This window comes from Corvus hawaiiensis, chromosome 5, assembly GCF_020740725.1.
Source record: "Corvus hawaiiensis isolate bCorHaw1 chromosome 5, bCorHaw1.pri.cur, whole genome shotgun sequence".
NCBI classification, from domain to species: Eukaryota; Metazoa; Chordata; class Aves; order Passeriformes; family Corvidae; genus Corvus; species Corvus hawaiiensis.
In genome coordinates, this window is record NC_063217.1 from 42022633 (window position 1) to 42047791 (window position 25159).

General features: G+C 42.3%; 1 protein-coding gene and 2 long non-coding RNA genes across 3 annotated transcripts; 1 reads left to right on the forward strand and 2 right to left on the reverse strand.

Annotated features, from left to right (window-relative positions):
- Positions 1-645: 645 nt before the first annotated feature.
- LOC125325883 (alcohol dehydrogenase 1) lies at positions 646-13513 on the reverse strand. The gene is made up of 9 exons (XM_048303418.1): positions 13344-13513; positions 9661-9762; positions 8348-8486; positions 6221-6308; positions 5893-6112; positions 4934-5194; positions 4284-4419; positions 2872-3010; positions 646-1002 (listed from the first exon to the last, which is right to left on the reverse strand). The coding sequence occupies exons 1-9, from the start codon at positions 13359-13361 to the stop codon at positions 978-980; spliced, it is 1128 nt and encodes a 375-aa protein (XP_048159375.1). The 5' UTR covers positions 13362-13513; the 3' UTR covers positions 646-977.
- An 804-nt stretch (positions 13514-14317) lies between these two features.
- On the reverse strand, positions 14318-17420 carry LOC125325885. The gene is made up of 2 exons (XR_007203595.1): positions 15705-17420; positions 14318-14999 (listed from the first exon to the last, which is right to left on the reverse strand). It is a non-coding gene; the product is annotated as an uncharacterized LOC125325885 (long non-coding RNA).
- On the forward strand, positions 16874-20435 carry LOC125325887. Its single transcript, XR_007203597.1, has 2 exons — positions 16874-16937; positions 20004-20435. It is a non-coding gene; the product is annotated as an uncharacterized LOC125325887 (long non-coding RNA).
- The last annotated feature ends 4724 nt before the right edge of the window (positions 20436-25159 follow it).

Below are 25159 nucleotides of genomic sequence, written 5' to 3' on the forward strand. Positions count from 1 at the left end.
TATTTCCCAAGATAGAAGTAGCCTCTGTTCCTGTTTCCACATTGCAAATTCAGAAAACAGTAAGGTGCTTTATGTTTGAGGTGTTGCAAACTGTTACCACTAAACTGTTTCTTCCCAATTATTCATACTTAAGAAATTAAGAAGCTTCCCCTTTGTATAATGGAAACAAAACCCAATACTTGATGCATGTTCATATTTCTTCACATTGCTTCCCAAACATCAGAGACACTTGTATAAATTGGCCAAAGGCCTAAAACCATACTGATCAACAACTAAAACAATCCGAAAAAAGATGCATAAAGGTAAAAAAACCCCAAAACACCAAATATAAACCACAACACAGAACAATGACACATCAGTTTTACATAAAATGTTTGGGAGTGTAATCTGGTAAAATACCGAGTGGTGAGACATTTTCCAGTACCTAAATCTGTGATTTGCTTAAATATAATTTACTGAAATTATTAATTCAAACACATGGTTACCATAAATTTTAATTTCTGCTGTATCATTCCTTGCCTATTAGGCACTGGAATGATACAGTCATTCAGGACAGATACACAGTTATAACTTAGAGTTTTACTGTGCTGAACTGCATGTACAAATTTCTTAAGCTTGCACTTTTATGGAAGCCCAGAGAAACAGTTTCCTTCATTTTTATTTTATTGAAAGATTGCATATTATAAGTAATTTTAAAAATTCCAAACTTTTTGTAGCACCTGTGATTCATAACTGGCTATTTAAAAATTGCAGCACAATATGAAGGATTTAAAACAAGAATGAGGAGACAGAAGGAAAAAGATTGCTTCATTTATAAATGCTGTGCTTGAAATGTGGGGTTTGAGCTTGATCCTTTTATTCAAGGGTAGTGGTAGATCTTTCAGGAAAGTCTTGGTTTGCATTTCGTATAAGTTGTATTGGAGGATGGTGAAGTTCATACTGATGGTGAGCCATCTGCTGCTTAACATCTGGGAATCCTAAAACATCAGGACAGTGCGGATACTGCAATATAAAATGACAAGTTAGTGACTAGAAAATCCCCATGGCTAACATCAGCAGAACACTTCTGTTTTCTCTGATAATCTGGGCTATTGCTGCCAAACAGGGTACTCCCTCCCTGCCTGCCCCCTGCCCCAGCTTGCAGCAAATGACAGAGAAGATGTGCAAACTTTGCTGCAGATGTAGAGAACAAAATTCACAGAAGACTGCAAAGCTTTCACTGATAAAGCCCAGGCCTCCTGGTAATTAATTACCAGCTACAGCCTGAGAAGTTCCTCAGAGAGGGGCTTAGACTCATCTTTCCAATTACAGGGTAACTGGTATAGCTTATTCTGCACTGCAACACTGAAGTATTGTACTCCATAAAAATGATCAGCTGCAACATGCCTCCATCTTCAGGCTGACAACCTAGCAAAGCTGATGGCATCTCTGTCCTCACCACTTTCCCATTTGTTATACTAAGAACTAAAACTAACATTTATAGTCTATGTAAAATAAGGACAGTCAAAAAGTGAAGTGTGTGCTGCGTCGTTAGAACCTGAAAACAAAACTCAGGGCCTGAAATTCTTCTGTTACTTGCTTTTTATATTCAGAGCAAGTAACACCTAAAATAACTGCTAGCAAATGACAATTAAAAGAAAACATTAAAAGAAAAATTCTCCAGCCTCTGTAAGTTATAAACATCTAGAACTTTCAAAAAGGGTCCCCACACATACTGAGATATACAAATGCATTTCCTACTTCTGCCAAGGACAATTTTCAATTCCCATTGATGCCATGAAGATTTTTTGCCTTTTCTTTTATACCCCTGTTATACCTTTTTACAGCTTCTGTATTCTTAGTGCTTTTTGCCTACATTCTTGGACTTGTTTGTTCAGCTAGGAGACAACATTTTAGAAGCTTCGTAGGTAGGGGTTAGTGTGCCCCAGACCCCAAGGTCCTCTCCAGAACACATTTTGTAAACTAAGATAGAACCATCCAGGGGAAGGGGGGGCTCATTCAAGCCTCTCATTGGGGAATTTTTGATAGATATGCTAATTAGTAAGACCTATAATGTTATACCAATTCTTTTGGGGGTGTGCATTGCAGTGTGCATTTCAGTGTATTTGACCTGGATGTAGTACACCTAAGGATCCTTAAAATAAATACCAAGGTAAAATCCCTTTTCCCCTTCTAACTGTGTATGACTCTTGATTTTAAGACCAGGAAAAGGCATCACCATGGGGAATCTCATCAAATTTCTCTATCAAAAAATATTCCCAGTTTCAATACCCTGTGAAAGCAGAGTCTGACCTGAACTTTCACAATATTTGAGGAAAGCACAAGACCTAAATTCTGAGTTTGCAATGTATATGTATACCAAGCACTTTCCCTTTTTAAAAGCTCTGAAGTTCAAGAAAGTACCCAGTGACTTAAGGACCAATTGGACTGGGACTCTGTTCCCTAACTCACAAGAGGAACAGGCTATTTCTGTGTTCCTGCTCCTCATCCTGAAATGTTTCTTGGATTATGATGTAGCTAACCCCTGGCACTCTACAGCTTGGCACCCCCATGCTGCCTTGGTTGTGTGCTTTTTTTCCAATGGGTATTGGGAAGAGACTTCCTCAATTGTGTAGTCTTTTCTCTCTTTGCCAGCCAGTGTCTTTGCTCCAACTAGAGTCTGAAAGTTCCTCTGCAAGCGCCCACTGCATTTCAAAAGCTGAAGGTCTGCTGTCTTTATTACTCCAGCTGCAACCCATGGGAACACACTGGGAGGGATTAAGGGGCATGGTGGCCTGCCTTACCCATTCTCTACCAGAAGGCAGACTTTGTCTTACCATACATCTCCTTTAGGTTATTTGTACAGAACCTTTACAATGAAACAATGTTTACCTCTTTCCTGTCCTTAGAAGATCAAATCCTTCATTGATCTTTGTCCAAGGAAGTGTGTGAGTTATTAATGGATCCAGAACAAACTTTTTCTTCATGTAGTCAGCAACCAGTTTAGGAACCGCATCTTTACTCTTCCAGCCTGAAAAAAACCCCACAGACAATGCATAGTGATATTAAATGCTTCTGAAAATGCATAAAACCCAGGGCAGCTTAAGTTTTTAGATAAACTTTCTATAGCAGAGTAACGGGATGAAATGTTGCAGCCTGGCTTTACCTTTGTAACACAGGGTGCCAGCAGGAAACACACGGGACAAAGCACAGCTGTTCCACGTATCACAAACGCAGCAGAAGAGCAGTACAAATCTCAGTCTTTACAGAATCCATACTTTCCCCCACATTAAACACGGTTTCAACTTAATCACGTTTCATAGAAAAGCCAGAGTGCTGACACCCATGTTGGTAAGTGGAAACTTGATTGTCTGCTCAAAATTGGAGAGTGGGTGGTGGATATGGCTCTCTTCCTACAAGCACCACTAGATAAAGGCGTCATAAATAGTAGCATACCCTTCCAGAGAAACCTGATTTGTTTCTGCTATTTTATTCAGGTGTCTTTTGAATACATGGGAGGAACTGGTTACGAGTGAGAAAACCTGTTGTTGGAAACAAGTTTTCTGTGGCCATCAGCTTTGTGTTGAGTGAGCTAGGACTTGTTGAGTGTGGGACTGCTGGGGCAGCTCCAGAAAGAGAAGGAATGGGAATGGACTGTCATCAGCTGGCCAGGGGCTAAGCTGGGGTGTGACCTATGTGGAAATCAGCTGGGTATAACCCCTGATGTCCTTTACAGTCCTGACTCTCCATCTCTCCTGCTGTCTCTCCCTCTTTCTATTCATTACATTCTCCGTTTTGCACTTGCTCTTTTTCTCCCCTCCCTCTGTCCTCTCTCCCTCTTCATGATTTTTTCTTTTTTCTTCCTTTATCTTCTATCCTTTATCCCCTCTTATCTTTCTCCTTACCTTTTTTCCTCCTCTTTATTTTTATCTTTCCTCCTCCTTCCCCTCCCCTCCCCCTCCTTTTCTTTTTCTCTTCTTTTTCCTCTCTTCCTTTTTTCTCATTTTCCCCTCTTCTTTCCTCCCTATTTTTCTCTATTTTCTGTCTTTTTATGTCTTCCTTTCTCTTTATCTCTTCTTCTCTTCCCTTTCTTCCCCCATCTCCCTTTCTGTTTTTTTCCTTCCTTCTCTTGCCGTTAACTAACAGTTCCCATAATTAATTCCCTTTGAACTTCGTCAGCAAAATAGCCATCAATATTACTTCCAATAAGACAGTGTAAGCAATGAATTTGATATATCCTATTTCATTCAAGACAATTTACAAATTTCCCAAGCCAGTTAAATCACATCTTTCCAAGTCCTTACCTCCAAAGACGGAGCCTTTCCAGCTGCGACCAGTGAAGAGGAGCATGGGATCAAAAGTGACCTTTTGTTTTGCAGGGGGCACACCTACAATCACACTGACTCCATAGTTATGCTGGCAACAGGCCAAGGCTGCAGTCTGCATTAGAAACAGAGGGACACCCAGAATCAGGCAAGATTTGTCTTTAGGGCGCAGAAGTTTGAACTCCATTTCCTCCTCTCAGGACTCTGCTTGCAATTCACTTTTTGTAACCACAAAATTCATTTTTTGAAACCCCATCAAAAAATGTCCATTGTATCTGCTCCCACCATTGTATCTGCTCCCATTGGTTAGGTATGTCCTGGCTTTGCTCTCCTCCCCCATTTTGTCTAAGCCATTAGTGATAAGCCACAGTTGGAGAGCAGATAATGAGCTATGTGAAATGTAGCCACCCTGGTTAGGCCAGGGCACTACAATGGCGTTCCCTTTCCTAAATTTCTGAGCATGCGTCTATCCCTGCATCTCAGTGGCCAATAGCTGGACTTAACAGGTTTGAAGTTAGCTCAGTACTTTGCCAGTGGCTCCCAGCTCCTCCTCCTCGGTGTTTGGTGGCTTGGTGAAGAGAGTGCTAATGAGCTAATGCCTTGTGTCAGCCCATCTTTTGGTTGCATACCATGGTATCCTCACGGCCGATGACCTCAAAGGAATAGTCCACACCCTGCCCTGTCATTTCCATCAACACCTCGTGGATGGGCTTATTGAAATCTTTAGGGTTGATGCAGTCGGTGGCTCCCAGCTCCTTGGCCTTGGCAAACTTGTCCTTGTTGATGTCCACAGCAATGATGCGGGAAGCTCCAGCCACCTTGCAGCCCATGACAACAGAGAGGCCAACTCCTCCGAGGCCGAAGACGGCACAGGTGGAGCCTGATTCCACCTATAATAATAACAACCACGTAAACATGGCACATTGTTACAGGCTAGGGAAAATACCATGCATTTCCTCATTATCAACATGATTTCACTTAAGCCACTTCTTGCAATTTAGAGATTACCCGCTGAGAAGGAATTTGCACATGCATAACTGCTAGTGCAGTAGCCAACTATACTGTTATAATCTACACATGACTAAGAGAAATTGTCCCTAAAATACATTTCTGAGACCAGAATTCTGTTTTCATTATATGTCTCATCTTCGGCTTAGACATACCTTTTTTTTAATGATGCTTTATATTCCAGTTGTGTTAAGATCTGTAATGTCACTCCACTGTAGACAGGGCCAGCTCTAAAAGTCACATTCATGAATTGCTACAAATTGAGTGTTGCATATATAGGCTTCTATGTATTCCTAGACTTCAGTTACAATGAGCTCTGTTGTAACATTTTTCTAGGGGTGATAAAGCTATGAGGGAAAACTTTATAGATGGTAATAGGTAATTTTACTGGATTTTGAATTGAAGACTTCTGAGTACCCTAGAGACAGAATCTGAAGTAGGTAAAGAAGTAGTATCTTCTTTCCACACTGAACTAAACAGAGTCAATACTTCCTGGCTGCCATGCTGATGATCCACTTGCAGGCCACACAATCTTGAACAGACCCCATAAAATATCAGAAACACCTACCACCATATTTACCTTGGCAGTCTGCAGAGCAGCCCCATAACCTGTTGAAAATCCACAGCCAATTAGACAAACTTTGTCCAGAGGAGCAGCAGAATCGATTTTGGCCACAGCAGATTCATGCACTACTGTGTATTCAGTGAAGGTACTTGTACCAAGAAAATGGTGAATTGCTTTTCCTTTACAGGTGAATCTAGTGGTACCATCAGGCATTAATCCAGCACTTGTACCAAGGCTGTTTGAAAGATGACCAGAAATAACGGCAAGTGAGATTTGTTGTGTGTAATCAGTTTTGTGTAAAGTAAAATCTAATTAGGGTTGTAAGTAATCCAGGAAAACTCACTCAGTTTTACTGCACAGGTTACCCTTGGTGTTTAAACAACTCTTGCACTCCCCACACTGTGGAACAAAGAGTGGAATAACCTTGTCTCCTAGGAATAAAACAGTAATGACAGAGGATTAAAAAAAGGCAAACAAGAAGCATGCAGGTAAGAACATGAAGTGAGTGTATTTAATCCCCAGGTAAATGTGCACTAGGAGTGCAGTGATGGTTTTATTTCCTTCTTCTGTAATGAACCGTCTCTGTATTTTATATAGAGGACATAATTAGGGCAAATTTATGACAAGTAATTTTGATATGCAAAATTCCCGATGTCTTTCCACAGAACTGAGTCAGACCTATGTCATAAAATCATGTTATCTACTGACACTTCTGAAGTACTTGCTCAGCAGTTTATTGCATCTCCTGTGTAAAAAGAAGGTAGTCATACACCTTCTTTTAGTAAGGAAATTGAGATAAAAATTGACATCCGCTAAAACAGCAGATTGGAGTGCCAGGATAACAGGGCTGTAAACTGTGCATACAAAGAATGGGGAATTAAGCATTAATTTGCATTATTTTGAGCATCTTTGCTATATAGCAGTCCTCTTACTGTTGCTCTGAGTAAAAACAGGTAAAATACTTGTCTGAGAAGCAGTGGCACACACAAGCTAAACCAACATCTCTAATTCTCTAGCACAATTATGTGATTAACAAAGTAGCACATAGCTTCCCAGTGCAATTTTTTACCCCTGTGCAATTTCCACCGCAATGATATATGGTAAATATCTAATAATCTCTAAACAGGTATTTCCTAATACAGATTAGTTTATGATTTGCCAATTTTAAAATGTAGCTAATCCTTGACACATTGAAAGTCAAGGGAAATTTTTGATTTCCACTAAAAAATGAAAAATGCCTACAGAACATTAAATGCCCCCACTACCTCAACCCTGAGTTAACTTAGAACTGTGACATGGGCTTAGTAATCACTTTGCTAAAGAAATATTGCACAAGTTGAAGCCTTTTTTCAGAACATGGAGGTGTAAATTAAGCAACATCTGAGAAATGTGATTCTGTGCATGTATGTCTTCAGGCCTGCTATTTCAGCTCACCTGGAAACACGGGGCAGCTAGAACTAGACAACAGAGAGATTTATGAACCGAGACATAAGAGAAAAAACAGCTAGAGCTATCATTAAAATTTGCAATATGCATTTTGTTTGGAGTTAAAGCAGAAATCTGTAATAAGAATTTTTCTTATACATACCAATCTGCTTCGGACAAACTTTATACTTGTCAGTATGGACAAAGACACTGGAAGTACAGAGATGTTAGAAGTGAACTACTCAGGTATCATAGCAAACTGCCTGAAAATTGAGAGATTCTGTGTAGATTTTTTTCACTGCATATTTTCTCTTAAAATTTAGCCCTTGTTAGAATTTTTTCAGTCCTATAAAATGTACAGGAATCACAGCTCATCTTGCAGCAGTTGGCTGAAAATTGTCATCTTTCACTGACTATCTACACGCTGTAGTTCAAAGAGAATGCAGGGAGAGGAGCAGCTGGTCCAGATGAGCATCCTCAGAGCAACTCAGCCCTCAGGAAGCAGTGCTGCCTCACCTGCACTGGTGCTGCCCACCTGCAAAGCCTGCAGCAGGGTGGGCACCCCTGTTTTTCCCTGATGCTTTTAAAAGACCTAAGTTCTGATCTACTGAAGTCAGTGGATTATTTAGGTGTTAGGACAATTAAAAGAAGGTGCTTTATTGTGTAGCGCTTTGCCTTATTCTTGAGAAAGGTGAGCTGTATAAATGGTGTTCAAAGAACCTGCAGCTAATGCCTGATTTCATAACAACAGCAAAGACTCTTCATTCTTAGTCACATGACCGAAAAAGCACTACGTATGTGGAAAGCAAGCTGCAGATGTTTTTGCCAAAACCAAAAGAAATTGAGTAGAAAATCTGAAAGTAAATCAATATTGGGAACACAGAAAGGTGTAAACAGCAGGTTTATATCCTTTGAGGTACCCTTTATGAAATTGAAATTGGAATATTTTCCTGTGCAATAAAAATATTCATGAATGTAATAATCTTTGACTTCAGGAGGAGTCTGGAAACTCAGCACAGGGTTTGTTTCCAGTGCTGTTTCATACCTGGTTTGATCAAAGTCACTCCTTGCCCAACACTCTCCACAACACCAGCTGCTTCATGCCCAAGAATTATTGGAAAAGGCATAACCAGTACACCAGTTATCACATGGTCATCAGAGCGACAGATCCCAGTGGCCATAATCTGATTTACAGGAAAGACAAGAATATTTCTGCGTTTAACTATGTCATGTCATATGCAGAAGCGAAATTGTATTTTACATTTGGAGAAGCCACTTGCTCCCCTCTAAAACTCAATATGCACACAATAAATCTACAGGTAAAACAGATTTGGTTGTGTGATTTAAGACTTTTGTGGTATGCATTAGTCTTTAATCTACAGGGCAAAGCTCCTTTGTGAATGTTTGCTATGCAGTACTGAGCTCTATAGGGAGTCGGATGGATTTTCTGTTGAACGTTCTAGCAATACAATTGTATAGGGGGAACAGAATAAATTATTCCTACTATTTATAGATAAATAGATAAAAAGAAAAGTGTGTAATATTATGTAAATGTAAAATTATGTAAATACAAATTAACCTTCACATAGTATTTATAAACATAGAAATATTGTGTATATTTTATATTTATTATATTTAGATTATATGCCAATATATCATAGATATTGTATATAAATTATGTATTATACAATGATTTTTTATTCTAAATAATTACATAATTCTATTATTGTATTGTGTATATATTTTAAATATTTGCATATGTTTCATTAAAAGAATTAGGCTACACGTAGTATTTTAGATGATATTTTGTCTTTTCTTGCAGCTAGAACAGCAGTATTTCTTTTGAAACATTCAGGTGTGTATTTACAACTTTTTTTCTGACAAATGGATTTGTCAACCCCATGAGAGGGTTTTCCTCATGTGTGTAACACTTGAAACTACTCGTAAATGAAGGCAGCTGCTGAATTCCACTGAGGCCAATATCCAGGTAAAAGACGAAGCTCCCCGCCCTATTGAGCTATTTCCTAGCACAAGTTCAATCAAGTGAAAAAATTTTCTTGCTCCACTCTATAGGAAATTCTGATTTTTGCCTTGTACTGTAATTTTTTCAGCGTGTTAGAAAAACAGATGTCAGTTAATATAAAATCCAACACTGAAAACCTTCTCTTTAAAAAAAAAAAAAGAACTTCATTATCAAATTTAGGACTTTGAACATGTTACATAGGAGCTCACTGACTAGTAACTACTTACGAGTAGAATGTTTTCTGACTGGGTCTTAAAAATTTATAGGACTAATTCTGATTAAAAGCAGGACAGAATGCAAGTCATAGGAGTTGTTTTAAATTTTATTTTTAGTACCTTTATGCGAACTTCATGTTCTTTTGGTGGGGCAACTTCCACTTCCTCAATACTGAACGGTTTATTGGCTTCCCACAGCACTGCTGCCTTGCATTTAATAACCTGCAAACAAAGCAAACGGGAATGGCACTTGCATTTTCAAGTCATCACGCAGACAGATTCTTCCGTTTCTGCATGTGAAGCTCCTGCTCATATTTGTGGAGAAGAGAGGGAAAAGTACAGGGAAAAAATCCCAAACAAAACAACCAAAAAGTCAACACCAAAGGTCAGTGTAAGCCTATTTTTTTCACCCTTGAAGATCATGTCTGACTTTGCTCATATTTCTGTCACATCAAGTTTTCAGCTGCATGTGTAATAGTCTCCTAGGATAACAGGATACCTTACCCATTCTCATTGCTCCTTTGCTAACTTCCTTGGTGGATTTCTTTTGCGGCGTTGAATTACTTGTCTATATTTGTATCTTCTTAAAGATGGCACACTAAATGATGTCACTTCTCAGGCTGTGATAAAGTCTGTATTGCCTAGAACTGCCTGTGTTGGGAACTGAAATTGCTAAAAATGGAATTCAGAGCCTCGTACAGATTTATGAACATTCTAGTAGAGCCCGAGTTCAGCCATGAGGTGATGGCTGAAAGGGCACCTCTGCAAACTGACGTACCACTCCACAGAGGTAATCTGAAACAGTCCCTTTAGTGTATATTATCCATGCTACAGTACCCTCCTTCTCAGAAGGGATGTTTAACTCAGGTGGGGTTACTACCCAACTATCCAAGACAGCTTTTTTTTTCTTCTGTTAGACTGAAGTTTGTCCATTAACTTTTCAGGCTTTGTCCTGGTACTGACAGGCTTTAGGGCTCCTCTGGCCATCTGCCACTGAGAGAAAAATGCCCTCAGAAAAGAGAAGAGCATTGTCCACACCTCATCCTAGGCTCTCGAACAGGTTTCCTCCCTGCAAGCTCAATCCTAGTGTATTCAAAACCAGTGGGACCTCTCTGTCCCCATAATTGCTGATCTTCTGTGGAGGTGTTTAAAGATCTCATCCTAGTTCTTTAAATAGCCCCAGGCCCTGAAATATGATTTTCCTGGGTGATGTATTATTAAGGCCTCAGTCACTCTGTTAAGTCTATTGACTGCAAGTTTTCAGGTGGCATTATCTTGAGAAAGAAATGGAGAGGAATCAAGCCCATGATGCAAGAAATTTAGCACATGCACGTTTATCCTGTGTGACTGGGACAACTTAACATCGGTGTGCTGCAAAATTCGCAGGGGAAAACAACAAACAAACCAAATTTTTAGTATCAAAGGCTTTTGAAGTAGTAGAAATAATGTCTGATTATCCACAAACTGAAAACTGGTAACAAAGGAAATAATTACTAGGAAATGCTAAACATATGAAATAAAATAGCGGACTTTCAGCATCTAGACATGGAGTAGATGGGCACAATGCTTTTGTCCTGGGGTGACTGTGTGATACTGCATTCTGTATTGTCTGCCCTGGGCCAGACATGAGTCCTGTGCCTTCCTGTGTCTTTAAGCTGTTTCTTAGGAGAGGGGGGAGAGAAGCCAGGCAAATTTTTTGGAGCAGTTTGTGCTCAAGGACACACACACTCCCCTGCGTTCCTACTGCTACAGAGCTGAGGAAGCACCTTCCTGCTTTTTCCCAGCTCTGGGCTCCTTTTCTCAGGAGAGAGACAGAGAGTTAAAACTCTTTGCTTTGTAGCTAGCCTGCTAGCTGAGGCAAGAACTTTTCTTGGGACTGTTCTGCTCCGGTCTGGAACAACATCACCGGGAGGCCCCACACCGTGGCCCAGAGGGGGCCATGCCGAACCCCAGCTCCGGAGAGGGCAGAGCCACATCCACAGAAAGGACTCTGAAATCTACCCAGGTTTCTTCTCCACAGCGAGAGGTTTTATTATTTAACATTATTCACTCTTTTCTGTGCCTGCGTGCACCCTGCTTGTTAAATAAATGGGGTTTTTTTCACTTTCCTCTGAGGAATTTTTTTTTTCCCGAACCTGGTGAGGGAGGGGCTGCTGAAATCTGCCTTCTATTAGAGGATACGTTCATTTCGGACATTTTCCTCCAAATTTGTCTCAAACTGGGACAGCTTTGAAAAAAACTGCCTCAAGAGATATTTCCTCTTAATTTACATTTAATGTTTAGATGCAAGTGTGATTTGTGAAAAAATCACAAGTGTGGTCAAAGGTCACATTTCAAAGGGCACCATTTTCCAGGACACTTACTTTTAAAAAAAAAAAGGCAGTTTATGTATTTATATTGTATTCCACATAGCACAGTGGTGATTTCATGACTTGCACATGCAAAGCACATGTAGAGTTTCTAAGAACAAAGGTGGCCAAAGGTGGATTGCCAAGAACAAACAAATCTCTCCTGAAATTCAACATTAGTTGACTTTGTATTGTTTAGTCCCTGTGAGCTTTTACAGATTGGAACAGGATCCCACACATGCAGCAACAGCACTCTATCACCCACTTCATCTGCTAAGACAAGCACAGGCTTGTCTTAGCAACACCCTGCTCATGTGTTCTACCAGCCATGTAAGTTACTGTGGCAGAGGAGGGCAGGTGTAGAAACATGCCCTTGTACAGGACACAAGAACTATGCTGCTTGGTTACATAAATTGCACTGTAACACCCGTGTTATTCCAAGACAAACACAGTGAAATCGAGGCAATTAAGTTACATCACAACACTTCATTTACCATGCTCTGTTCAATGCTGAGTAGAGGACTGAACTTGGTGAATTTACCTACAAGTGAGCTACAATTAATTTTGCACTTGCAGTAACTCAGAGTTAAAGAGAGCATTTTTTTCCCTGTCTGTCGTTCTGTTTGGTTTTGCAATAGTGAAGACAGCTGGCAGTAACAGCAAATGATCCCGGTACTTTCTTAAGGCACATTCCGGCAAGATACATGTTTTCAGTTGTTTTCCATTTCTAGTTTCTTGTCTCTTAACCCTTCTTGCAGGTCCCTGGGTATACATTAGCATCTTGCCAGTAGTGCAAGAAAGAACATGTATTGGTATTAACCTCCATCTCTCTTGTAATCTAATTTCTAGCAAAGATATAACTACTCGCTTCAATTCCAGCTCAGTATCGCATTGCACGCGGAATTGACTTCTGGTCTTTGTTAACTAAAGTTTGGGACTTGTTATACACATATTCAAATTTAATGACTGTCCTAACGTCAGCACAATTCATCCCAAAATTTAACACAATATTAACTATGTCTTTTTTCTGGAAAAATGAGCTGATATGAATTATAAATAAACTAAAAATAGTTTAAATTACTGTAGGATCTCAGAAGGGAAACTGGTAGAGCAGATAAATACATGGATCTAAACCCTTAGTACATTCTATCATATTTTAAACTATCAAATCAGAGATTAAAAATAGTTTGCTATCCCAGAGGGGATGTTATTCTTATTCTGGTGCTGTTATCTTGTCTTGCTTCAAATAAACTATTGCCTTGAAGAGTTAATAACTATTTCCTAGGAAAGTACAGCAACCTGCAAATAAAAGCAGCTCTTCTGTACCAGCTTCATCCTAAACTCTAATCTGTGCTATACCACCAGGATTTATGGTGTCCCCACAAAGAATTCACATTCAAAAATGCATTACTCAGCTGCAGCAAAGAAACTTTCCTAATACAAGCTGTTGCTTACTTTGCCTGCTGTGCTCATGTTGACTGGTGTGCCTGTTTCGACTCTTGCCACTGCTGGTTTCTTGCACCAAGAGCTCAGTCAGCCCCAGAGCAGCTAGGTTGCTGGTACTGCAAGTCCTCTCCAGCACACTGGAAGCTGGTTGTGTGAAGCGCTCCTGCAAGTGGACTGCTCTGATCTTTTAGCCGAGCCTCCCAGCTCACGAGTCCCACCCCTTAATCAGAAAAAGTGCTAGGATCAGAGTAAACCACTCATCTGATGAAACCTCACTCTTTCAGTGCTTCTGTCTTCTTGATTCCTCTGTCATGGTCTTTCCTACCCTTTTTTGCAGCCCACCTGTGGTTGCCCTCAATGTCATGGGACAAATGCAACAGCCCTGGCTGGAAGCTATTTCCCTTCTTCCACCTCCCTGAGAGCTGCTCGCCAAACCCACTGCTCTCAGGGGCACTGTAGGTGCAAAGAGGAAAGGGGAGAGTGGTTCTTAAACTCACAGCAGCAGGGACACAGTGAGAACATGAAAGCTTTGCTGATGAACTCTGGTCACACAACAGCCCAGCTCATGTATTAAAACATGGGATTGTGCAAGCTGCTTCAGAAACATACACTGACTGTGCAGCTGCAGCGGTCCCTGCTCCTGAGTTCTTAGTTTTACCGTCCAGCTACTCATTAATCTGTTGGAATGGCTGTCACTTCACTGTGTCCAAGGACAATGTGCCAATCATGCTGATGGGAAAACTAAAGTCAGTAAGTCAGAAGTGCTGCCACAGAATGTGTTTCTTACCACGTGCAACACCCTGCTTGATCTGTGAGTATCTGACCCATCAATACCTGTGAGCACAGCCCCCATCACTGCTCACATGCCCACACATTTGCCCTCTCCTGGCACTAAGTGCTGGTGCAAGGGATTGAGTGGAGGTCAGCGTTGGAAAAGTCCGGCGACTGCGGCAGGGGGAGAAATTGCAGAACAGCCAATATGGTTGATAAAAGCAAGCTCCGTTTATTAGCAATCCAGAGGCACTTATATAGTATCTCAGCTTGTTAACTCTTAAGTGGCATAAACCTATCAAAGTGCGTTTTTGCTTCTACATAATTAGACTACATTGGCAAGCTTCTACTAGTTATGTTATGATTAAAGAATTCAGAGTTCACCCTCCCTTCTCCTGGTCAGTACATCTTATCTGCACAGCCGCACATCCTAAAAACTCCCTTCTTGTTCCCAGGCTTGTTTCTCACACAGGTGCTTTCTCATGCAGGCAGTTTCTCACACTAGCCTTTGCTTGCAGGCCTTTTGCTTGTACAGTTCCCATAATTCTATCAATGACTCATGCCCCTGATCCTCTAACTATTCTTCAGTAATTCCCCCTTTTTCTTTTTGTACAAGCAATACTTGATTGGTCACAGATGTAGTGACTTTGTATATCATCTTCTGCAAGCATTGGCATAGGCAAGGTAAGCACACTATTATTAACAATATTACTAGTCCTACAGTAATCAAATGCTACACAAATAAAACTAGCCATGATTTTAAACCTAGTAACTTTAACCATCTTTTTAAGCCGAGACCATCTTCTTTCTGTAATTGGGTGGTTAATTGATGTAACTTACTTATCTGCTTATGAATTAGGACAGAGTGGTTAGAAAGATTTATATAGCACATACCTGTTGGGGAAGATGAAACAGGAAAGCCTTGGAAATATGATTGCCTGACAAAAGATTTTGGGAATATGAAAACTACAGGCAACATCGAAATGAAAGCCACTTTTGAAATACCAGGTCTTAGTTACTGAACAACTAGAAAACAATGGTATGGCCACTGAAGTAATCCCCTCTTGATGGAACAATACCTTCTGCTTGCAAACAGGTCCAAGGGTCAGAGCAGACCGTACTAGCTCAGCAGAAGGGGTCCAAAGAGTAGTTTTTAGAAGTTAAGATGTAACACTCTATGGTAATATAAGAACTCTTATAGGCTGTATGTAAATGCTATAGGATTTGTATCTTGTATTAGATTGGTTAGTGACAATTAGAATATTCAGTACAGAAGATGATTTATTGTATTGTAACCAGGACTTCAGACATTCTCATTCTCACTTCTATTCATTCTCTCTTCTATTCATTCCTCTCTTCCACTTCTACTCTTGCTCCTACTCTCTCTCTCTCTCTCTCTCACCCGTTCACTCTCTTGCTCTCTTGGGCCTGCTCAGAGCTGAGTCTACCAGCTCTGAGCAGTGCCCCAATACCCACGCCCTTTACAATAAACCGGCTGTGTCCCAAGACCTGCCTATAGAGATCTCTCGTCTCCATCCGTCACCGTCTACGTCCGGCCGTCCCGACTGGACCCCCAGAACCCCCTTAACCTACACATACCTTAGAACTTTTCACAGCTGTGGCTGTGAGCTAATAGTAGAAAGTCAATTGCTACTTAATTTTATAATATTGTATGTCTAACACTAGTAACATTTACACTTAACTCATCAAGCATTTGCAAAGTTATGTTTAACTTACCCCTCTCCCAGCAAGCAAGTTTATGCAAAATAGCATAAGCCCTGGCTGCTAAAGTACCAGGTAAAAACATAAATGCTAGCCAAACTGACTGTTTTCACTTGATCTAAATGGGCAGACAGCTGATTGAAAATGTCTGCTAATGCTCTTGTTTCAAGACAGTCAAAAAACAATTTTTCACTTTACTTCTGTGTTTGGTGTTATACCCAAAAATTTATGCAACTCTCCTTTTTAGTTTTGTCTTTGGAGAAAGTTCTCCGACACCCACCACAAGTCACTAGCAACCACCTAGGGCAGCTGTTACTTTCGCCCCAGAGTCTCGCTATTTCTCCTGCTATGGAGAGTGGTGGATCTGGCAAGTCCTCAGCTCCTTCACTCAGTCACGTCTGCAGCCTCTCCCAAGGCTCCTCGGGACAGAGGTCTCAGAGTTCTAGCTGTTGAAGTAGTGGCGTCACTTTCCTCAGGAGCTGATGCTGACTTTGCCTTCTTGCTTCGGGGTCCTGTAGCACGGCACCACTTGCTGGGCACCTCTCTGGTTAGTGATGCAGGGATGACTTGTCCCTGTTGTTGCAGGACATTCTGCAGCATTGCAGTCCACGTTCGTTCCCAGAGCAGGAACTGTGAAGGGGTTAACAACAACTGTACGATGCTGATGTAGTAATTTGAACACAGGACATCTGCTGTAAAGATAGACTGCAAAATGCTTCGTGTAGATAAGTCAGCAAGCTTTCTGATTACTTCTTGCATCATTTCTTGGTGTTTCTCCCTCTTTTGGGGCTGAGTTCCGGCAGCCCTGGCTGGCTTTGGCTTTGCAGGCGATGAAACCGCAGAAGCCGCTCTGCTGCCAGATGTTCTGCTGTTCGGCGGGGGGCGTTGCTCTCTGCCGCTTTTGGCTGGGCTTTAGGACCGCTCCGTTGCTCTGCCGCTTTCAGCAGGGCACCCGGACTGCCTGTGTCTCCTTGGCCCGCCTGCGCCCCACCCCCTGGGTCTGGTGGCTCTGCTTCCGCGTTCGCGACCATTTCTCCCTCAGATGTCGGAGGGGTAACATTCTGCTCTGCCGAGTTTAGCAGCTCCACTCCGGTCTCTGCCCGCCGCTCCGTAAGACCCCGTCTGTTCCTTTCCCGGAGCCGTTACAGCCAGCGTTGCCACTCTCTAAAGTCTCTATGGCGGCTGCGGCCACTGTCTTTTCTGTTTTTATCTCTGTGAGAGTGCTAGTTACTGCTCTCCAGGTTACTTTGAGAGCTTTTGCTTCTTTAGCTTTCTTTTTAAACGATCTTGGATCAGCTAGTTCCTTATAAAGGTTTACTTCCTTAAGTCCCCGCTTTTCAAAAAAGCGTAAAAATAAATCAAGGGCCACCTCTGTTTCCGTATCTGCGTCCTACCGCAAGTCTGCATCTCACCACAATATCTGCGTCCCACCGCAATATCTGCGTCTCACCGCAATCTGCGTCTAACCGCAATTCCGCGTCTTACCGCTGTATCTGTGTCTCACCGCAACATCTGCGTCTAACCGCAATATCTGCGTCTCACCGCAATCTGCGTCTAACCGCAATCTCTGCGTCTCACCGCAATCTGCATCCAACCGCAATCTGTGTCTAACCGCAATCTGCATCCAACCGCAATCTGTGTCTAACCGCAATCTGCGTCCAACCGCAATCTCTGTGTCTAACCGCAATCTGCATCCAACCGCAATCTCTGTGTCTAACCGCAATCTGCGTCCAACCGCAATCTCTGCGTCTCACCGCAATCTGCGTCCAACCGCAATCTCTGTGTCTAACCGCAATCTGCATCCAACCGCAATCTCTGTGTCTAACCGCAATCTGCGTCCAACCGCAATCTCTGCGTCTCACTGCAATCTGCGTCCAACCGCAATCTCTGTGTCTAACCGCAATCTGCGTCCAACCGCAATCTCTGCGTCTCACCGCAATCTGCGTCCAACCGCAATCTCTACGTCTCACCGCAATCTGCATCCAACCGCAATCTCTGTGTCTAACCGCAATCTGCGTCCAACCGCAATCTCTGCGTCTCACTGCAATCTGCGTCCAACCGCAATCTCTGTGTCTAACCGCAATCTGCGTCCAACCGCAATCTCTGCGTCTCACCGCAATCTGCGTCCAACCGCAATCTCTGTGTCTAACCGCAATCTGCGTCCAACCGCAATCTCTGTGTCTAACCGCAATCTGCATCCAACCGCAATCTCTGTCTAACCGCAATTCCGCGTCTTACCGCGCTGTCCCTGCTGTCAGGGTCGTGCAGCCTTTCAGGTTTAGCCCTTGTCAGCCAAACGGCGGACCCCGCTTTTCGGTCGGTCCAGGCTGGAATCAGGCGCCAGCCCGCAGCTGCTGATCCTTACGCCTGCCGGCGCTGCTCTGGCGCTTCAGTTGGCTTCCCGCCGAGTCAAAAGAAACGAAGTGCCAGTCCAAGTTCGGGCGCCAAATGTTGGAAAAGTCCGGTGACTGCGGCGGGGGGAGAAATTGCAGAACAGCCAATATGGTTGATAAAAGCAAGCTCCATTTATTAGCAATCCAGAGGCACTTATATAGTATCTCAGCTTGTTAACTCTTAAGTGGCATAAACCTATCAAAGTGCGTTTCTGCTTCTACATAATTAGACTACATTGGCAAGCTTCTACTAGTTACGTTATGATTAAAGAATTCAGAGTTCACCCTCCCTTCTCCTGGTCAGTACATCTTATCTGCACAGCTGCACATCCTAAAAACTCCCTTCTTGTTCCCAGGCTTGTTTCTCACACAGGTGCTTTCTCATGCAGGCAGTTTCTCACACTAGCTTTTGCTTGCAGGCCTTTTGCTTGTACAGTTCTTTTATTGATCCCATAATTCTATCAATGACTCATGCCCCTGATCCTCTAACCATTCTTCAATAGGTCAGCACTGCCTTTCCTGGGGACTTCAAGCCTCATCTATTTTTATATTACACCCAGCATCCTGAAATCAAGATTTTTCCTTCAGAAACAAGTGAAAAAGAGATAAAATGCTGCATGTAATCTGACTAGTAATTACTAAGTATAGCACTTTTTCATGTTTACCTGTATGACTATAATTAATTCCAGAAAAAATTCTTCTCTTCCCTAGTCATGCTGACTGCACTATTTCTGATCCAGGCCAGGATGCCATTTGCCCTCTTGGCCACCTGAGCATGCGCTGGCTCATGTCCAGCCACTGTCAACCAGCACCCCCAGGTCCTTTTCCTCCAGGCAGCTTTTCCCGTAGTGCTGCCTGGGGTTGTTGTTACCAAGGGCAGGACTTGGCACCTGGCCTTGTTGAACTTCTGTGCTGGTTTTGGCTGGGGCAGAGTTAGCTTTCTTCACAGTTGCTGGTTTGAGACTGGGTTTTAGATTTGTGCTGAACACAGGACTGATAATGTAGGGATGTTTTTGTTATTGCTGAGCGTGGTTTACAGAGCAAACACCTTTTCTGCATTTCATATGGCCACACTGGTGAGGAAATTGGGTGTGCCTGGGAGGCTGGGAGAAGACACAGCCTGGACAGGTGACCCAAACTGACCAAAGTGCTATCCCAAACCATGTGACATCATGCTTAGCGTATAAAGTGGGGGAAGAAGGAGGAAGGCGTGGACATTTGGAATGATGGCATTTGTCTTCCCAAGTCACCATTACACATGATGGGGCCCTGCTCCTGTTAATGTATATATAGAAACATTTTTTATTTTTTAATGGCAGTAACCAGATTAAGTTCTAGCTGGGCTTTGGCCGTTCTAATTTTCTCCCTGCAAAAACTCAAAATATCCTTGTAATCCTCCTGAGCTCCCAGCCCTTTCTTCCAAAGGCCATAAACTCTCCTTTTTCTCCTGTGTTCCAGCCAAAGCTCTCTATTCCTCTCAGGAGGTAAATCACCTAGTGATTTGCACTTCCTAGAATAACTTGTATCAGAATGAAGTATTTCTAGTCCACTCTATTCCTTGATATTTATTTTTTCCTTTCTTCCCTTCTTTTGTACTTGGTGATTTTAGAGGTCTTTTTCAACCTTAATGATTCTATGATTCTTCTGAAGTTCCCAACCCTTTCCTTAGTGGTTTATTTCTCATATCCCTTTATGTTTCCTTTCCCCTCAAAACTTTCTGCATATCTTTAGCTATATGCATATCAAGGCCATGATTTTTTCCTTTTTTTTTTTTTTTTTCCAGAAAATGGAGCTGAGGCTATCTGGAAACCATGTCCTTCGGCCTGAGTAAGTGCCTCCAACTGAGAACACTGGATGAGACAGTGGATCCTGTCTGCAGCCTGTGCAGGGATAGGCGTCATGGTCTTTAGGCAGAAGGTGACAACAAAAGAGACTGCACATGGTTTCAGTGAGGCACAAGTGGACTTGCATAACCATGTTGCAGAAGCTGCTTTATTTGCTTTGCTCTGCCAGATTCCTAAAGATAAGTGAGGGTGAGACTCCAGCTCAGAGGATACACGGGCCCTGGCATGCAGGGAAACCACAGTGCCGCCCCTTTACAACTTGCTTGCACAGGCCTCCTGGCTCAACCCTTTGCCAGAAAATACTTCGCTGATCCCTAGACCTCTCCACTTTTAGGGCTGTTCACTATGAAAAGAATTTTTCTTTATGTTTATCTACATATTTTACTCCTTTTTATACAATTAAAGTATCTTCTTTCTAGTGACCAGTGACATAACCCAAAGGGATGGCATGAAGGTGTGTCAGGGGAGGTTTAGGTTGGGTATTAGGAGAACGTTTTTCACCCAAAGGGTGTTGAGCACTGGCACAGACTCCCCAGGGCAGTGGTCACAGCACCAGCCTGGGAGAGATCAAGAAGGGTTTGGACAATGCTCTCAGGCGCAGGATGTGAGTCTTGGGGCTGCCCTGTACAGGGCCAGGAGTTGGACTTTGATGCAGGTCCCTTCCAACTCAGGATAGCCTGTAATTCTATGGAAATATGATACATAATTCCTTTACCATCTTTTTTATCTCACTTTATCCAGCTGAACATGATACATTAACATCCACTCTCCAGTGACTTATTAACCTCAGCAGATTCCAGTGAAATGTGTGTCAGAGGCTGAAGACAAAGAACATGTTGGAGGTGTTCACGGCTGGTGAGCTTGTATGGCAGCTGGTGAGGGGTCAGTAGCTCTGACCGAGGAAGCTGTGACCGGACCGGAGAGATGGTCCCAAAAGGAATCGCCTTCCTGAGGCCCGTTGTCTTCCCTCAGCTGCTGGCTAGGAGGGCCCGTGCAGAGGCTGTCAGCTCTTTAGTGATTATCAGCTCGTGATTTCAGCTCAGCTCTGCAGAGCAGCCTCCAGGCCAGACCAGAGAGAGACGAGAGGCTCATGTGGCTGGTTCTGCACAAAAGGTAGCTTTATTGTTGGTCCATACTCCAGCGAAGGGGAGGCCAGGGATGAGGGCTCTCCCCCACAGGGGCAGAGGGCTAGCTTTTATAGGGATACAGGGGATGGGTCTCAGAGGGTAAAGGCCAATGGGTTACAAAGGATCTGCACAGGGTCTCCCAGAAGATTCTGGGTCTGTCTTTTTCTCGCCATAACTGAAGAGTAGCTGCCTTCCCAGGGGGGGTCCTGCTGGGAGATTGCTCAATCACCTTATCTCAGCAGGCATTCCTCCAGGGCAGTGGCTGGGCATGCCCTACAAGGTTGCACACAAGACAAGTTAGAAACAGGGGGCAAAGGCCTGTTCTTGCAACTCTAGGTTATCTTCACTTGGGGACTGTAACTTATTATGTTATGAATCGTTGGCCATGCTCAGCAGATTGTAGCTACAGCTACAGTTTCTGACTACAGGGCACTTGTAGTGGGAAGTGGTTCTTTACTGCCACTTCACAGGCAGCATAGCCTGCTTCCCATTCCTTACTCCTGCCAGGGCTGAGCAGCCTTGCATTGCTTGCTTTCCTGAAGCAATGCATGATACTGGCTCCAGGTGAAGAGAGCTAGTGCTTTCTAAACCAGCTTTCTTTTAATGGAAAATAAGTTCTGCACTGGACCTGGCTCTATTTAACAGGAGACTATTTTAATCACAGCTTGAGTGACCTAACTCTAATTTAGAGAAAAAAAAAACTTTTAAGGGCAGTTATGCATCACAGATTTTACTGACAACTACACATTCTGCCCTACAAATAATAAAATGCATACTAATTTTAGCTAAAACTTTAGCATTTTTTAAAATAGGTTACTTTTTCTTTATCTACCGTGTTGATTTTAAGCTTAGCAAGGTACATTTCTTTCTTTCAGACAGTGACTTAGCTGTTAAGATAAATAAGCCTTCTGGAGGGTGTTTAAATTGAAATTCCAGCATTTCTTCCTACTGTGTGATAGCAGTTTCCAACTTACTCTTTTATGATTCACTTCTGAAGAACTTGGTAACCCAAAAGTTCTGGGACACACATGTTAGTAGAAGATTGGAAAAAAAAGGCAACATTTCTGAAGTCCCACCCTGCACAGTATAGAAGCTGTGACTGTCCAAACCCTTTGTATTTTTCCACCTGCACATTTAAGGATGTCCAAAAGATTAGGTACACAAAACACAAAACCCTGCAAGTACTCATTAGTATTGAAGCACAGAGATTGAGCAGCAGGTAAGATTCAGAACTAGCTGGCAGAGCAGGTTATGCCCTTCAAAAAGCTTAGGGATCATATCTGAAGATTATACAGCTGTGTGTGACAAGGCAATGGAGCTGAATTAAGCACATATGGGATGACATCCACTTTGAACATGAACATGAACATGAACAAAGACATCCAGAAATAAACACCTTTCCAAAACACACAGGAAATAAATCAACTGCTCATGGGTTAATGCCTTACTCATTTTAGTAAGCTGAAGAAAAGCCAAAGGTGGAAGGTGCAAATTAGCAAAACAGTAGTTTTAAAAGTTTGTGGGTTTAGAGGAAGTATTAGAAGAATTTGAAGGGGAAAATAATATCCAAGGAGAGTACTTGATTAAGTATGAACACCCCTTTTTAAAATAATGCCTTTTCTTCCTTTTAGAAAATAATAATAAATAATGCCTTTTCTTCCTCTGAAAATATCACAGCCAAATGCAGGGATTGAAGAGGCACGGACTCTGCTGGATGTAACAAGCAAAGCAAGCAAAGCCAGTACAAGTTAGCAGCGTTTTATAGTTTACTACTTCTGGGCAAATCCATAGGCTCAAACCCCCCTGCCCCATTCCCATAGCAACACTATCAAATCCTTGCAGATTCCCTCTTGTGATAGCGTTGTCCTGGCTAATCATCCTTTTGCACCAGAGGCTCAGGTCATAGCATCCTGTTTGTTCCATGTTTGCCTCTTGTTCTTGCCTTGGGCTTTGTTTCGTCTCTGCTTCTTGTTCTTGCCTTGAGTTTTTATCTGTCCCATGGCTTTCATGGCACCAAGGCTAGAAGGTCTGCACAACTATCAGCTTTCGTCACTCTCTGGCTCCTGTCAGCCAAACAAGGCAAACAAGAAGAAAAAAAGCACATCTTATACTACTTGAAGTAAAAATGCAGCAAAAGGGAATGAATATGAATCAAACACTTTATTTTGGCTTTAGTATTGTCAGTAGTAGATGCTGTTGTTCCAGCTAACACAGACACCTTCTTGGAAGAGGGACAGTGAAGGGATACATTTCAAACATGGGCCAAAGTTTATTCAGCTTTAGATTTGGAAGTCACTCTGAAGTCCATCTCTGCTTTTCAGAATTACTTATGACAAGAAGAATGTGTGCTTACTCATAGGTTATTTAAAAACCCTCCTGCAGAATAAATGGATACTTTACAATAATATGAACCAACACCAATAATGGTGCAGTAAACCTGTGATCTTCAACGTGATCTGCAGCACAGCCTGAGCAATAAAAAGTTCTGTTTAAATCAAAAAAACACTGGAACTCTTCAAACTTCCCTGACCTTATCCTCAAGTTCTAAGGATTTTAAGAATGCCACATCCTGCACTCCTGCAGCTGGCAGCCACATAGCCCCAAGACTGCCCTGAGCTCATGTGCCTTGTCATGCGCACAGGTTTTTGGAATAACCATCAGTGTGGATCCCCTTGGACAGTTACACCCCTGTGCAGCACGCCGGCTTGCACTGCAAAACTCACCACCATTGTCAACTTCATGACCAAAAGCCTCTGAGATGGGGCTATTCAGAAAGGCTCTTTTCCACTCAAATCATTCAGATGCTCTTCTTGCAGTCATGCCTAGAATCAAACACTACTGCTCCATAACCAAACATAGGGTCAGTGAGCATATATTATGGGACATGTGGAAACCAAATCAAAGGCAAATTAACCTGAATCCAGGAAATGGACAAGAAGGGGGAAAGTACACTAACCTGCAGCAGTACAGTGTTTAGGAAGTTGTCACAACATGGATGCAGATGAACACTGCTGGGGTCCCTGACTTCAGAAATCTGAACCAAGGGGATTGAGGCTCAGTGGGAAGGGAAAAAACCAACAGGATTACTTATGGCATCTTGCTGTGACCTTCCCGCTGCATGCAACTAAAAGAAAGTTTGCCCATTTCAGCCAGAAGGTTTTACTTTCTGCCATATCCCCTTCCTATTTTCTGTTTCTTTCTTTTCAGGTTCCTTGAGCCATACCTTCTTTATTGCCTTTTTAATGCTTCACTACACATGTTTAAAGATCTCTGGGTGTATTCTGCTGCCCAGCATTGCTGAGCAATAGTTCGGGCAGTACCTGAAACTTCACAAAGCTTAGTGATGAAAGTCAGCTTTCCTAAGCACAGCAATGACGCCTGGTGGTGGTGAAACACAGTGATCCTGTTCTTCTAGATCTTCTGCGCAGCTTCTCTTTTTATGTTCTGTTCTCAGCATCATGGTGGCCCAGGATGTAAGTCCTGGCTAGACAAGCATGTCAGACCTGATCTTCCCTGAGTACAGCAGCATGAAGCAGAGAACCTCCCTATGTGTTTTTCTACAGTTTCATTAATTTTGTATGGCTAAAGCTGGTTCAAAGAAGGATCTTGCTTTAAGAAGTGCCCTAGAGCACTGCATGTACATATTTCTGTTATCAGAAACAAATTCCTTGTCTTTTTTTATTATAAAACAGTACAGTGATTTATCTCTGCTTCAAGTGTAATGCATTAGTGGGCCATGCCTGAAATATGCAAGTGACCATCTTGAAAATACTGAGAACAGCCAGGTCTGTAGATTGAAAATTAAGAATAAATGTGCTTTCTTAAGTAGCATGCCACAAGCTAGAACACCAGAGTGCCAAACAGTGCTATAACTTGTATACAGTATGTAAATCCAAAATGAAAAAAGACTAAAAGTCCTCATCCTCACAATGAAGAATTTCTTCCTAATATCTAATCTAAACCCACCC

What these genes read in the sequence shown, in the direction of transcription:
- LOC125325883 (XM_048303418.1), bottom strand. An exon ending in AACATGAAGTTCGCATAAAG is followed by an intron (nt 8,487 to 9,660) that starts GTACTAAAAATA and finishes CCTGTAAATCAG; the next exon opens with ATTATGGCCACTGGGATCTG. An exon ending in GAAAGGCTCCGTCTTTGGAG is followed by an intron (nt 3,011 to 4,283) that starts GTAAGGACTTGG and finishes GGTTTTTTTCAG; the next exon opens with GCTGGAAGAGTAAAGATGCG.